Below are 13,129 nucleotides of genomic sequence, written 5' to 3' on the forward strand. Positions count from 1 at the left end.
CACCAGACATTGGTGGCATGTTTGGAGAAGGTTTCATATCTCCAGTTTTATTTTCTGAAGATTCTGATTTTAGAGGAGGGACATCTGTTGTCTCTTAAATTCACCCTTGCAATATCTCGCCAGTGGCTACAGAACTGCAACTTTCAACATTTCAGCTCCAAATGGAAATGTTTAACTGCTGAAGAAAGTGACAGACATTGGATACCATTCTTCTCAATTCAGCATAGTTCCTGCCCTCATCAAGGGAAATTGGGTCTTAATATTTTATTATATATCCAGATTGGACTGGGGCCAGGTTTGGGATAGGTTTGGTGAAATCAGTGAGGTTTCACTATTCATGTGTTCTCATTTATTGTAGGGTTATTCCAGGGTTTTATTCTAGGGTCTCTAATTTTGTTTGCAGAATCAACTACAGATAGCTCTCAACTTACAGCCATTCATTTAGTGACCGTTCGAACTTACAACAGCACTGAAAAATTGACTTATGACCGTTTTTCGCATTTACAACCATTGCAGCATCCCTGTGGTCATGTGATCCAAATTAGGATGCTTGGCAATTGGCATGTACACATGACGGTTGCAGTGTCCCGGGATCATGTGATCCCCTTTTGCGACTTTCTGACAAGCAAAGTCCATGGGCAAGCCAGATTCACTTAACTGTCATATTACTAACTTAGCAACTGCAGTGATTCACTTAACAACTGTGGTAAGAAAGGTCTAAACTGGGGCAAAACTCACTTAACAACTTCCTTCCGTAGCAGTGGAAATTTTGGGCTCAGTTGTGGCTGTAAGTCGAGGACTGCCTGTATCCATATAGGACTGGATCCAGGCTTCGGCAAAATCATTGAGGCTACATTATTCATGTGTTCTCATTTATTACAGAAATTTTGGATAACTCATCATTATCTTGTAATTAAGAAAAGCCAGGAGTTGGTTGGAAGGGATATAGAGGCTCTACATATTGTATAACTTTCCAATTCCTTATGAAAGCAAAAGGAATTTAAACAAATTCAGTAGCGAATTTATTCTGCCTTGCCAATGTCTTAATTTGCTCGCCTAAATAATAATAATAATAAAAATAATACTGCTGACCCCAATGGACTTATTTTCCAAATTAAATGGTTTTCAAGATTAAGGTTAACTGTTAAATAAAATTCCCAAACACTGGTGGGGGGGCGCTGGGAGAGAGACATGGTTTCAGTTGCAAGAGGTCCCTGAGACAACATAGCTGCACTTTGACCTTTAGTAACTCATTCCAGATTTGGAATCTTTCCACATTCACATAGTTTATGTTAAGTCATCCAAGGAACTTGACACATCAATAGCACAATTACATTGGGGAAAATCCACCGAGATTGACTCTTTTTGCTGGGTCAAAGTTTGTATCGAAACCAGAACAATTAGGGTTGGAGATGTTAGAGTAGACAAAAGTTCCCTAAAATATGGTATATTTCAGGGATCAGGGTGATAGCAGATTAAGTTTCTTTTCCTCACCAAGTTTTTGCAGCTCAAACTTTTGACACTTTGTGATTTGGCCATTATAAATCACTGACATGGACACATATACATACACCTTCATTTTGTCATTCCTAAGTCTGTATCGTTTCTATGCCAGGCTGAAGCTTGAGAGAAATGGCTTTTCCTGATGCTGACATTTTAATACTGAAAACATACCTGCTTAATTTGGGTGATTCTCACTTATTTATTCCATATTAAAAGTTCTCTCTGCAAAAAAAAACACAAAAAAAACAAACCAGGAGGAATAGGGCTATAGTGGAGTAAATAGGGAAAATTCATTCTTCATCTCTTGGATAATTTTCTTGGTCAATAAATGAGCCTCCACGCTCTAAGTCAAAATTCAGGAGCAAAATTGTGACCTGGGAAACTTTTCTTACTCTTTTTTTTTTTAATAGAAATTTTTATTAATTTTTCAATTAAAACAACAAATACAAATGATGCCTCTATATACACCAACAAACAATAAAAATACTCAAAACATTTTCGGATACACTCGGCAGTCCCCGCCTTTTTAATAAGTTTTAAAATACACTCTTTTTAATAAGTTTTAAAAAGATGAGCTAAGTTTATGAGGCGATTAAGGCACCCAATTAAAAAGAAACTCACTGGTGCCACCAAAATGGACTTACAAAAATGAATAACAGAATAATAAGAGTCGGAAAGGACACTGGAGGTCTTTTAGTCCAACCCACTGCTCAAGCAGGAGACCCTATACCAGGGGTAGGCAACCTTGGCTCTTTTATGACTCATGGACTTCGACTCCCAGAATTCCTGAGCCAGCCATGCTGGCTCAGGAATTCTGGGAGTTGAAGTTCATGAGTCATAAAAGAGCCAAGGTTGCCTACCCCTGCCCTATACCATTTCAGACAAATGGTTCTTAAAAACATTCTGTATTGGAGCACTCACAACTTTTGGAGACAAGTCATTCCATTGATTAAATATTAGAACAATTTAACTGACAGCAAATAGCACTCCTTACTAGCACTGATGATGTTACCTACTTTGTGTAATGAAATGTCTGCGAGAAAACAAGCAAGCTCAGAGAACACCAAGGACCCCTCTGTTCTCACTATAAGGAAATCAGTTCTAGGTGGCTTCTCTCCATGATTAGTTTCCATCCATTGCTTCTTGTCCTGCCTTCAGGTGCTTTGGAAAAAGATATTCTCAATCATCACAATTTGGGACCTGCAGAGTTTCAGCCTGATCAAAGGTAAGTCTTCTTAGTCCCTTGCATCCTTATACTCCTTGCTAGAGCTGTGCTTGTTCCTCTGCAATACAGGCCATTCTTTTGAACCTGGGACCCACCAGATGTGCTTTGTATCTAAACCACCAGGCCACAGATGCCTGAAGTTGAAGCCAAGCACATCTCACTTGGGGAACAATTGATGTAGCTGAAATCAGGAGTAGCAGTGGTAGCTTAAGTCAATAGCAGCAGAGGAAAGGAAAAGACAATCATTGTTAGCCCAGGAGCCCAGGATGTAGACTATCCTCTGTTTCTTTTTTCTTTTGTAGAAGCATCTCAACATCTGCTGTGCAAAATTATATCTAGTATGATGGACAAGTAGTCAACTGATAATCAGCTGTATTCCATGTAGGCAGGCAAATAGCAATGGCTACTAATGGTTATTTCTTCCAATATGGCTCAACCCTGCTTCCTCCATAACAATATTATGTAGGCAGGAGAAATGTTTGATGCTGGCAACATCTGCAAAACTGCATTATATCCACCTAATTTGCAAAAATAAAGGGTCAATTTCTTAGCTAAGGATTCTTTAGTTTCTAACTACTGCCCCCCTCTTCTTCTTGTGCTTCTGATTTTACTGGGATGACTAAATCTCTAAGCTATGTCAGCAGTAAACAGAATTAATTTACCTCCTGGTTCTTCGAAACAGCTGCTGACAGCTGTGCTATAATCAACTGGGCATCTTTGCTGGGCTTCCAGCAACGAGTTCACTTCTCCCCCCCCCCCTTGTAGCTCTCTCTACATCCCAATAATGCTGCATAATTTAGATTTATGCCGTTGCAGTGAATGTTGACAAGTAACCAAGACACAGAAGCTGAGCAGCTTGGAAGAGCTGTCTTATGTAGTCAAAAAGCATAGACTGAGGTGCTATCAATACATGAAGGATATCCAGCTCTCTGGAAAAAGCTCTTAAGCTGGGAAAGGTAGAAGGAAAGAGAGTATAGCACCAACAACAAGGTGAACGGACTCCGTTACTGGCAATGAATGCATTGTTGGGAGACCCGAAAGACAGATCATTGTAGGGAAAATCTGTATGGTTGCCAGAAGTCAAAAACAACAGCATATAATCAAGTTTTAAAAAAATCTGTACCTCTCCTTTTCATCTAATACAGATTGAATCAGTTAATGTCCTGGACAGGGTGATAGACTGAATGAGGGCCAATAAACTGAAACTCAAACCAGACAAGATATAGATACTACTGTATTATTGGATGATGCATTTCTGTCCTGGAGGGATCTGCGCTTATCCTAAAGCACGGGTGTCAAACTCGCCATGTCATGTGACGTGCCAGCAATGGGGTGGGCGCAGCTTCGGTATGATGAAACCGGCCGCTGGCCAGCAGTTTGACGCTCCTGCCCTAAAGGAACAGGTTTGCAAGTTGAGAGATGCTCCCACATCCATCACTGTCATTAAGCCCAGGTGTGACCTTGGTAGCACAGAGTACTTTTTATCAGTTTCAGTTGATTTACCAACTGCGACCTTGTCTGGAGAGATAGCCTTGCAATAGTTATTCACGGTCTGGTAATTTTCCAGTTAGATTACTGCAATGTGCTGTATATTGGGTTGTCTTTGAAAACACTCCAGAAACTTCAGTTAGTTCAAAACAGAGTAGCTAGACTGTTCACTGAGACTGGCTGATATGAACATTTCACCATTTATACTGGCTGTCCGTCCCTTTCCAGACTCAGTTCACAGTGTTAGTTTTGACTTTTAAAGCTCTAATTGGTTTAGGACTAAGTTACTCGAAGAAACACCTTTTCCTATACTGTATGTACTTACCTGGACTTGTGTTAGTTTTAACCTTTAAAATTCTAAACCAGGAGTGGGCAATTACTTTTCCCAAGGCGCCTAATGAGAAACTGAGACCGTTGAGGAGAGGTGACCAAATAGGGCCGTGAAGGTGTGTAGGCATGCAGTCGCCTTCAAAATAAAAGCAATCCATGTGGGCTAGACAGGGACAGCCAAAGGACCGGATGTGGTCCACAGGCCGCAAAATGCCCAGATCTGCCCTAAACAGCTTAGGACCAAATGACTTGAAGGAGCACCTTCTCCCATACTGTATGTACCAGTCCTTTCACCAAAGGATGTGAGATGGACCTCTATAAGGGGGAGACCTTTTTGTGTAGTGATAGCATCTCATTTGTGGAATTCCCTCCTCAGAGTGGCTTGTTACTCACATTAGCATCATTTCGTGGCCAGGTCAAGATCTATTTGCCCTGGCTTCTTAACTGATTTTTATTTGTATTTTAATTCATATTATTTTTAGCTTTTGAATAACTGTCTTTCAGCTGCCTAGTTTTCAAGTTTTTATTTTGCGTTTTATTGTACATATTTTTATTCAAAAAATGTAACTTTTAATGTATTTATTATAAACCATCCAGAAAGCTTTGGCTATTGGGCAATTTAAACATTTTCCTCCATAAAATAAATAAACCCAGCTTTAGGGGGAAATTTTCTGTCCTCCTTTGTATCTGATTCTCTCCTCCCTCTCATCGTTATTTACAATTTTGTATCTTTCCTGTTGTGGACTGTGTTTATTGATTTGTTTTGTCATAAGCCATCTGGAAAACCTGGGAGTCAAAGTGAAACAGACGTATTTTCAAATAAATGCAGAACATAAATATTGAGCTTAATTCTGGATAAAACTGGGTCCCAAAACTTTTCAACCTTTCTAGAGCATCCACATGCAAATATATTCAAAGGAAAAATCTCCTTATGTTACCTGGAGCTTATACTGAGGTACATAAATGAGGAATTGTAGCCTTTATTCATTTGTGGCTCTTTGAATGGGATTGCATTTGTCCTGACAGTGAAACCCATTGAACTCAAAGGAACATTTACAGGATGGGGCTGTGAAGAAGGAAAGGAAGCACAATAATCACACAAAAACATCACAAGAGAGACTTCATTTTAAAACCACATAAAATGGCAATGATTTATTTGATTAATTTGTACAAACAACCATCTAAAAACAACTGCTGTAAGGAAATAAAAAGTCCCCAAAACATTTATTTGTTTTCACCAGCAGCTGTTAATAAATATTTTATTAAATAAAGAAACAACAATGTTTTCAAATGAGAGACGTTTTTTTTTTTTTGTTTTGTCGGTTGCTTGGTTGGTTTTGTTTTTTCCAAATGTGACTGAGAAAAGAAATACAGAGGTTGAAATAAATAATATTTTTTTTTTGGCTTTTGTGAAAACTATTTACAAAAACATGTACAAAGAATGGAACTTAAAACAGAAATTAACCAAAAAAAAGGCCATTTATTTATAAAGGTTGGGAAGAGAAACGACCCTAGGAATATTATTCCCCTAATACACATAAAGAGGCTGAACTCATTCGTGAAGGTTTTCTTCCAGAATATTTACCAACATAATCTGGAAAAGAAGGCACTACAGATCACCCATATATTATATACATACTCATTCATAAGGCAGTCTCCCCGAAGCTGGTGTCCTACAATGCTCAGGATTGACATGATGGTCAGGAATCCTGCTTTTGTTGTCCCAACACAGCCTGAAGGTAACAGGCTCAGGAAGACCACATTTTTCTTTTTACCTAGTATAGCATTAAATAGAGTTCCCTGAACGAGGTACACCAAACCCTAGAACAGTGATGGCGAACCTTTTAGAAACCGAGTGCCCAAAAACTGGCCCCGCCCCCGCTCCATCCCCCCTGCCTGCCCCCGCTCTGCCTCCCCATCCCCCGCCCCGCCTGCCCACAGGACCACTCATCGCCTCCAGGGCCCACCGCAGATTGCCCAGGCAGCCCAGCAGCGCTATGGCAGCCACACCCTCTGCCCGCGCCTTGCAGCATCAACTGCATGATGGGGTGTGAGGGCAGAGTCTTGACTACGCTGCCTGGCTGCCATGTCCTTGGCTGTGCTGCTCCGTGTGGGCCATGCTCGAGGGTGAGTCTCCTCCAGGGGGGCTGCTGGAGAGGAGGGGGTCGCGGGGGGAGGCAAGGCTGGGGCAACGGCACGTGTGCCCACAGAGAGGGCTCCGAGTGCCGCCTCTGGCACCCGTGCCATAGGTTTGCCACCACTGCCCTAGAAAGACATATGAAGCTGGTGTAAGCATCTATATAAAAATATGCTAGGATTATCACCTCCTGGCTTCATCAGCAGGTGAAGGGCAATTAATTTGATCCAAAAATAAATTTCACTGGGAGAAAAGATAAGGATTAGAACCAGCTCTAATTTGAGGGATGCTTGAAAATCACTCTGGTCTCTTTACTTTCCCATTGGGCTCTATCTCCACAATCTACCTATATGAAACTGGCCAGTAAACTGACCAGTAAACTGACCAGTAAGAAAGTCCACTTTTGGCCTTTTCCATCTAGCAGCCACCCAGTCTAGAACATTCCCAAGCATGATTTCATAGATAGCAAGGCAATGTCAATCAATATGGTTTGTTCCTAGCTTCCTATATATATGATCATGTAGAAGTTAGCTTCCATGGTTCAGAGTCTTTGGTAGACCCATCCTCCTCCTATTTTAAAAACCAGCAATTCACCATGTGGTAACAAATCCTAGAAATTTTACTTAGGCACTGTGTGATAAAATACTTTCTGTGTACTACTGCAGCAAATTAACTTCATTAGGCAGCCTTATTAGCAGTAAGAAGGGGAGAAACATCTCTCTAATATTCAGGGAGACCAGAAACAAAAATACAGCTAGTCCTCAACTTATGACTGCTCTCTTAGCAACCACTGGAAGTCATGACAGATTCCAAAAAAGCTATGCCGGCTGGAGAATTCTGGGAGTTGAAGTCCACACAATCTTCAAGTTGCCAAGACTGAGAATCACTGGTATAAGGCATGCGCAGGTTGCACTGGTTTCTATTCTTTGGGCAGTATATAATGAGGTAAAATTTAAGGTTGATAAATTACCATCATAATTCTATGAGATATATATAAGATTTTAAAACCAAGTAAAGACCCACAAAATGTGGACACCAAGGTCTTAACTACCCTATTGGCTGGATGCTTGCAAAAAATCTTACTAGATATAATTCATCCTTCCCAGTTGGGTCTTATCAAAAATTTTCAGGCATCAGATAATTTGCATATATTAAGTAGCATACTGCATATAGCCGAGGATAAAACGGATTCTGCTGCCTTAATATCTTTAGATGCGGAAAAAGCCTTTGAATTTTTTTAAAGCAAGTAATGATTAGATATGGCTTTCCATGGGACTCTGTTCAGTGATTGAGAGTTATTATCTGCAACCTTGCAGTTATAACAAATTGAATGGCTTCAATCACTTTTCAGCCACAACATCCTTTTTGGACTACCAAAGCTTTAGCTGATGGTATATTACACTTGCTGCTTGAAATTCAATACTTTTTTAGCTCAGCTCTTTTAGCCTTCCTATGTAGGTTCTTATCTTGGTATCTTCTCCTATGAAATTTTCCTGAATGGTCAAAATTCTTTTTGAGACAACATACAGCCCAGCTGAAAATCATATCGCCGTACCTGGACATCCTCAAGCTAATTGGAAGAGCAATAACATTCTCAGGTTTTGGAAACAATTCTGCTTGATGATAGAACCTGAATTATTTACCTTGCTATAAAATTATTGATTAATGTTTGTTCTACATAACAGACCCAACCTCTATCCTTGTACTTTTCTCCCAACCGCTCTCTCCAATGAATAATCTGCACAATCTATGCAGAAATAGGTAACACATGGATCTACAGATGTTGAATTCCAGCTTCTGAGCCACAATGACTAATAATGAAACATGAGACTTACAATTCAGTAGCATCTGGAAATCACAAAATGCTTACCACTGTTCAACAGAGTAGCAATTCCATGTCATTTAGCATTGTGGAAATATTGACAAGCTGTCCACCTCTTCATCCAGATTAGTCTGACCAACGTGGCTTAAGAATGTAGCCTTTTAATTCAACAGCTATTATTGTATTAACTTTTTACACCTTTCTGCTCCCTTCCCATTTCAGATCAGACGAAGATTTAAATTAGCATTGCCAAAACAGAAAGGGAGAAGGCACTTTTCAGAAACAAAAGATCTCTATACTGGCTGAATGCATTGTTCCTGCACACTCTTCTGAATATTTAGACTTTTCTCTTGCCTATCAAATTGGATTAAAGCATAGGAAAAGAAGAAATGTTGTCAGAAAAAAGTGATTAAAATATTATTAGATTAAATCTGCATATTTGCTACTCTGATTTGGGAAATAGATTGTCAAATTTTATTGTCAGTATTCTAGTTAATGTTATCGTCAGCCCTGTTTTCTCAAATAGTGGAAGCTTAATTGTGCAGTTCTATGAATTACATTAAATACAGCCAACTGCAACTCAAATCTGTATGCCGTTTATCTTGCTGTCTCTCTGCTTGTATGGAACACTATGCATGGCCATACAAGGATATTATGTACAGCCCTGATTCTTGGATTTGTAATGCTGTCTGCTCACTTTGAAGGGGGAAACAGGAGATCCAGCTGCAGAAATTACAGTATATACATAATGCTCAGTGACTGGAATCACTGCAAAAGTTTTATAGCTGCCTTGGCAGGGAATATCTCAAACATATAAGGCCATGGAATTGTTTTAAAAAAAAGTCATAATTCACATCTTCCTAGTAATATGGTCAAAATAGCCAGTGGATTCACTTAAATTCATTCATATGTTTTAATTCATATGGTGCATTTCTTTAGGAAGAAGTTCTATAAACCTGCACGTAGCGCTCATGGACATGTTCCACATTCATATACACCTCAAATAGCTTTCTTATTAAAAAAAAAAGAAAAGAAAAGTAAGGAAGAAAAGAGGTCTGTTTTCTTGACAAGGCACTTGCAATGGAAAAAAATCTGTTCCTAAAATTCATCCTTATTTTCATCATAAGAACAAGATGCTTTCATGCAATCTAACGCCAACTTTACTCAAAGCAGCACTTGCATCTCAAAAATCATGTTCTTCCTAAGATAGTTTTCTTTTTCTTTTTTTCCTCTTTTTTTTTTTTTACAACTCTCTATTTTATAAAAACAATTCAGTCTGCACATTTTGAAATAGCTTTCCTGACTAGGCTGTTAATGGCAGCCACAGGCTCGTACCACCATGTTTCTGTATTTCTTCAAAATGACATTGGAGCTGTCATCGAAGTAGAGGACGGAAATGGAGTTGAGTTGTGTTGGGGCACAGCAAGGTTTCGGCACGGTATCGGGGTTTATAAAGTGAACCTGGAGGCAAATAAGTTATGAGACATCAGGATGTTTACAAGAATTGAAGCTGAATATTAACCACAAATACAACACAACAGCATCAGATGGGCTACCAGAGAGATTGAAGGAATCCAGGAAACCATTCGATGACAGGAAAGACACTGAAAATGATTCACTCCTTGCTGCCATCTAGTGATCATTGGAATTTTGCAGCCTGGAATATGGCTCTCAAGAAATGGACTATGGCAGAGGTCCCCAACCTTATGGGCACCAGGGACCAGTTCCATGGAGAGAGGGGTTTCCACGGACCAGAGGGTGCATGGTTTTGTGTGCTGCCTGCATCTCGCGGATGGGGCTTTGCTTGTTTGTGCAGCCTGGTTGCTGGTATGCCACGGACCGGTACTGGTCCATGGACCGGGGGTTGGGGACCCCTGGACTATGGTTCTTTTCCCCTCCATATCTGCTTCCTGTTTCTGCTACACTGACGTTACAACCACTGCCACTTATACCAATTTCTTGAAAGACCTGCTTTTCTACAAGTTTGGTGATCACTGTGCAAGAATTAAACAAGGCATTTTTGAACTATGAATTGAACAAGCTCTGTGGATACTAGACATTGAAAGGAACAGGGCTTGCGAATAAAGTTACCACCAAGTTCTATCAGAACTGGAGCCAGGAGATCTGACACCTTGACTTCTGTACTGAGAAGACTATAATTCCTGGGTTTAGAAGAAACAGGTCTTACAGAAGATCAACAAGAGTTGTTACATGAGGAAGTCATGAAAGGGCAGTGAGCAAGAATAAAGGCTGGGTAAATAAAAGGATAAAAGGTGAATGTTTAGGGATAATATTATTTGCAATACTCTGTGTGTGTGTGTGTGTGTGTGTGTGTGTGTGCTGTGGGTATGTGGTGCATGCATACAACTCACCCTCCCACACACACACACTATCATTAATGCAGCTCTTACAGCCATAGAAAGCATTTGTCTCTGTGGATTTGACAGTTCTTTAGATATTCTTCCTATCCTCGGGAACTGGTGATATGAAGAAATTATTTGAATGAATACAATAATATTTCTCTTCCCCTTTTTCCTCCTTTCTCTCCTCCTCTCTCTTGTGGAGTATCCAAAAGATACAGCACTGGATTTCTCAAATATCTGAATTATTTTCTTAGTAGTTTTCAAATTCTCATTCTTGGTGAAAATATAGTTAAAAAGGTAAAAGTGTACTTAATGCACTTTTATTCACTTCCATTTTTATACTAATTTATAAATACACATAGACACATGTTAATTGGTTGAACGCCATACTCTTCCACCCTGTCAATGCTTCCTCCCATTATGCAACTAGAACATCCAGTTTTGGCACCTATTATTACCAACACTTGATTTCCTCTGACTGCATGGCAACTTTGGGTGTTGCCCAAAGAAGACAGTTTACCACCATCAAAGTAGCTGAACTAGCTATTCCTGAACTGTCAATGTAGCTGCGAGTTCTTTACTCATAGTGTCAATTAATAATTAGATCTAGTTTATAATCTTGGAGTAACCCAATATCCTCTCCCAGGTATGGAATTTTAGCTCCTGATAATCTGTGATGATGGAAAATATTGCTCAAAATTTTCTTATGTGAGGTTTTTTTGAGGAAATATGAGAGGTATATTGCTATGAAAAAAAATGTGTCTACTGGATATGTTTGCTTAGCATGATTAAAAGCAATGATCTTATATATACATATTAACAGGATGGGGGGAAGAGAGGACAGAAACTGCCATCCTATCTAAAAATGGTAAATTGTGGATACATGATTTAAACTTGATGATGTTACCTAGTTTGGTAATGAAAGGTCTGCAAGCAAACACTAAGCTCAGAGACCACCAAGGACTTCCCAGAGTTCACCAAATACCATCCAACCTGATATCAGACAAATTACCAGATTGAAGATACAAGAAATGTAGTGTGCAGTTAATGATTATTTTACTTTCCTGAAATCCATATAGTTCAACTCTCTTATAATTTTTTTTTTAATGGAATGACACTGATCAGGCTACAGAACTGTTGCGAAAGACTTTTAAGAGAAACTTACCAGTGTTTGTACAATAGCATGATTTGTTGCATTCATGTAAGAGTTCAATGGAAAAGCACATTCTCCTTCGCAGTAATAAGCAGCATAACCTTCTGGAGCGATGATCCAGTCCTGGGTTAGGTGAGGCAGAGAGATGGAGAGCACTTAATAAAGCTATCCGATAAACAACATCATTTTTTTCAAAAAAAATAAATAAATCTTGAAATGCATCTGCATACATATAGGACATTCACTAAAATGGGGATTTATAACTGAATTGGTTAGATAATATTGTTTTTATTTTAATTTGTTTCTGTAGATTTCCCCCCCCCCCCATGTTTCTTTTTTAAAAGTTGCAATAAAAGAATGATGACAAAAAGGATGGGGGTTAGGAGAGGTTTACTTTAGCTCAAAACAGTTTAGGGATTATCAAGGGCTAAATTAATGTCTCTGGTCTGTGCTATCATCTAAAGATCAAAGAGAGGGTTAACAAAGTTTAACCTTCATTTCCTGCCACAGACACATTAATTTATCCCTAGCCCAGTGATGGCGAACCTTTTAGAGACCGAGTGCCCAAACTGCAACCCAAAACCCACTTATGTATCGTCGGGTGCTGGGTGGGCGTGACCCATTTGGTGGGCGTAGCCCATTTGGTGGCGTGCCTTTGGTGGTAACGGCAGATTGGATAGGACTAAAAAGTTCAATCAATGAATTCCAACTTTGCGAGATCTTTTTTTTTTCCCGCAAGAAGTTGAAATTGATTGATTGATTGAACCTTTTTTTTTTTTTTTTGCACACAGCGGCGGAGGCCTAAAGTGAAAAGGTTTTATAAAACCCAGCTGAAGGCCTAGGACTGGGGCAACGGTGCGCGTGCCCACAGAGAGGGCTCTGCGTGCCACCTGTGGCACGCGTGCCATAGGTTCTCCACCACGGCCTTAGATCCACTTCAAGGGTATCAACTCCAATGCGGTTGCTGTGGATATTTTTTCATTTCCCCTAAAGCAGTGTTTCTCAATCGCTGTAACTTTAATTGCTTCCCCTAATGCTGAAACGGGGAATTCTGGGAGTTGAAGTCCACACCTCTTAAAGTTGCTGAGGTGAAGAAAAATTGGATTAG

At 39.7% G+C, this 13,129-nt stretch overlaps 1 protein-coding gene across 1 annotated transcript in view; it reads right to left on the reverse strand.

Annotated features, from left to right (window-relative positions):
• Positions 1 to 9,780: 9,780 nt before the first annotated feature.
• BMP7 (bone morphogenetic protein 7) overlaps positions 9,781 to 13,129 on the reverse strand; it is an 85,952-nt gene continuing 82,603 nt past the window's right edge. The window contains exons 6-7 of the mRNA XM_015823851.1: positions 12,034 to 12,144; positions 9,781 to 9,966 (exon numbers count right to left, since the gene is read on the reverse strand). Of these exons, the coding sequence (XP_015679337.1) occupies positions 9,817 to 9,966; positions 12,034 to 12,144 (261 nt within the window). The 3' untranslated portion in view covers positions 9,781 to 9,816. The remainder of the gene's footprint in view (positions 9,967 to 12,033; positions 12,145 to 13,129) is intronic.

The sequence above is a fragment of the Protobothrops mucrosquamatus genome, unplaced genomic scaffold (genome assembly GCF_001527695.2).
Source record: "Protobothrops mucrosquamatus isolate PMUCROS unplaced genomic scaffold, P.Mucros_1.0 scaffold2015, whole genome shotgun sequence".
Classification (NCBI taxonomy): domain Eukaryota; kingdom Metazoa; phylum Chordata; class Lepidosauria; order Squamata; family Viperidae; genus Protobothrops; species Protobothrops mucrosquamatus.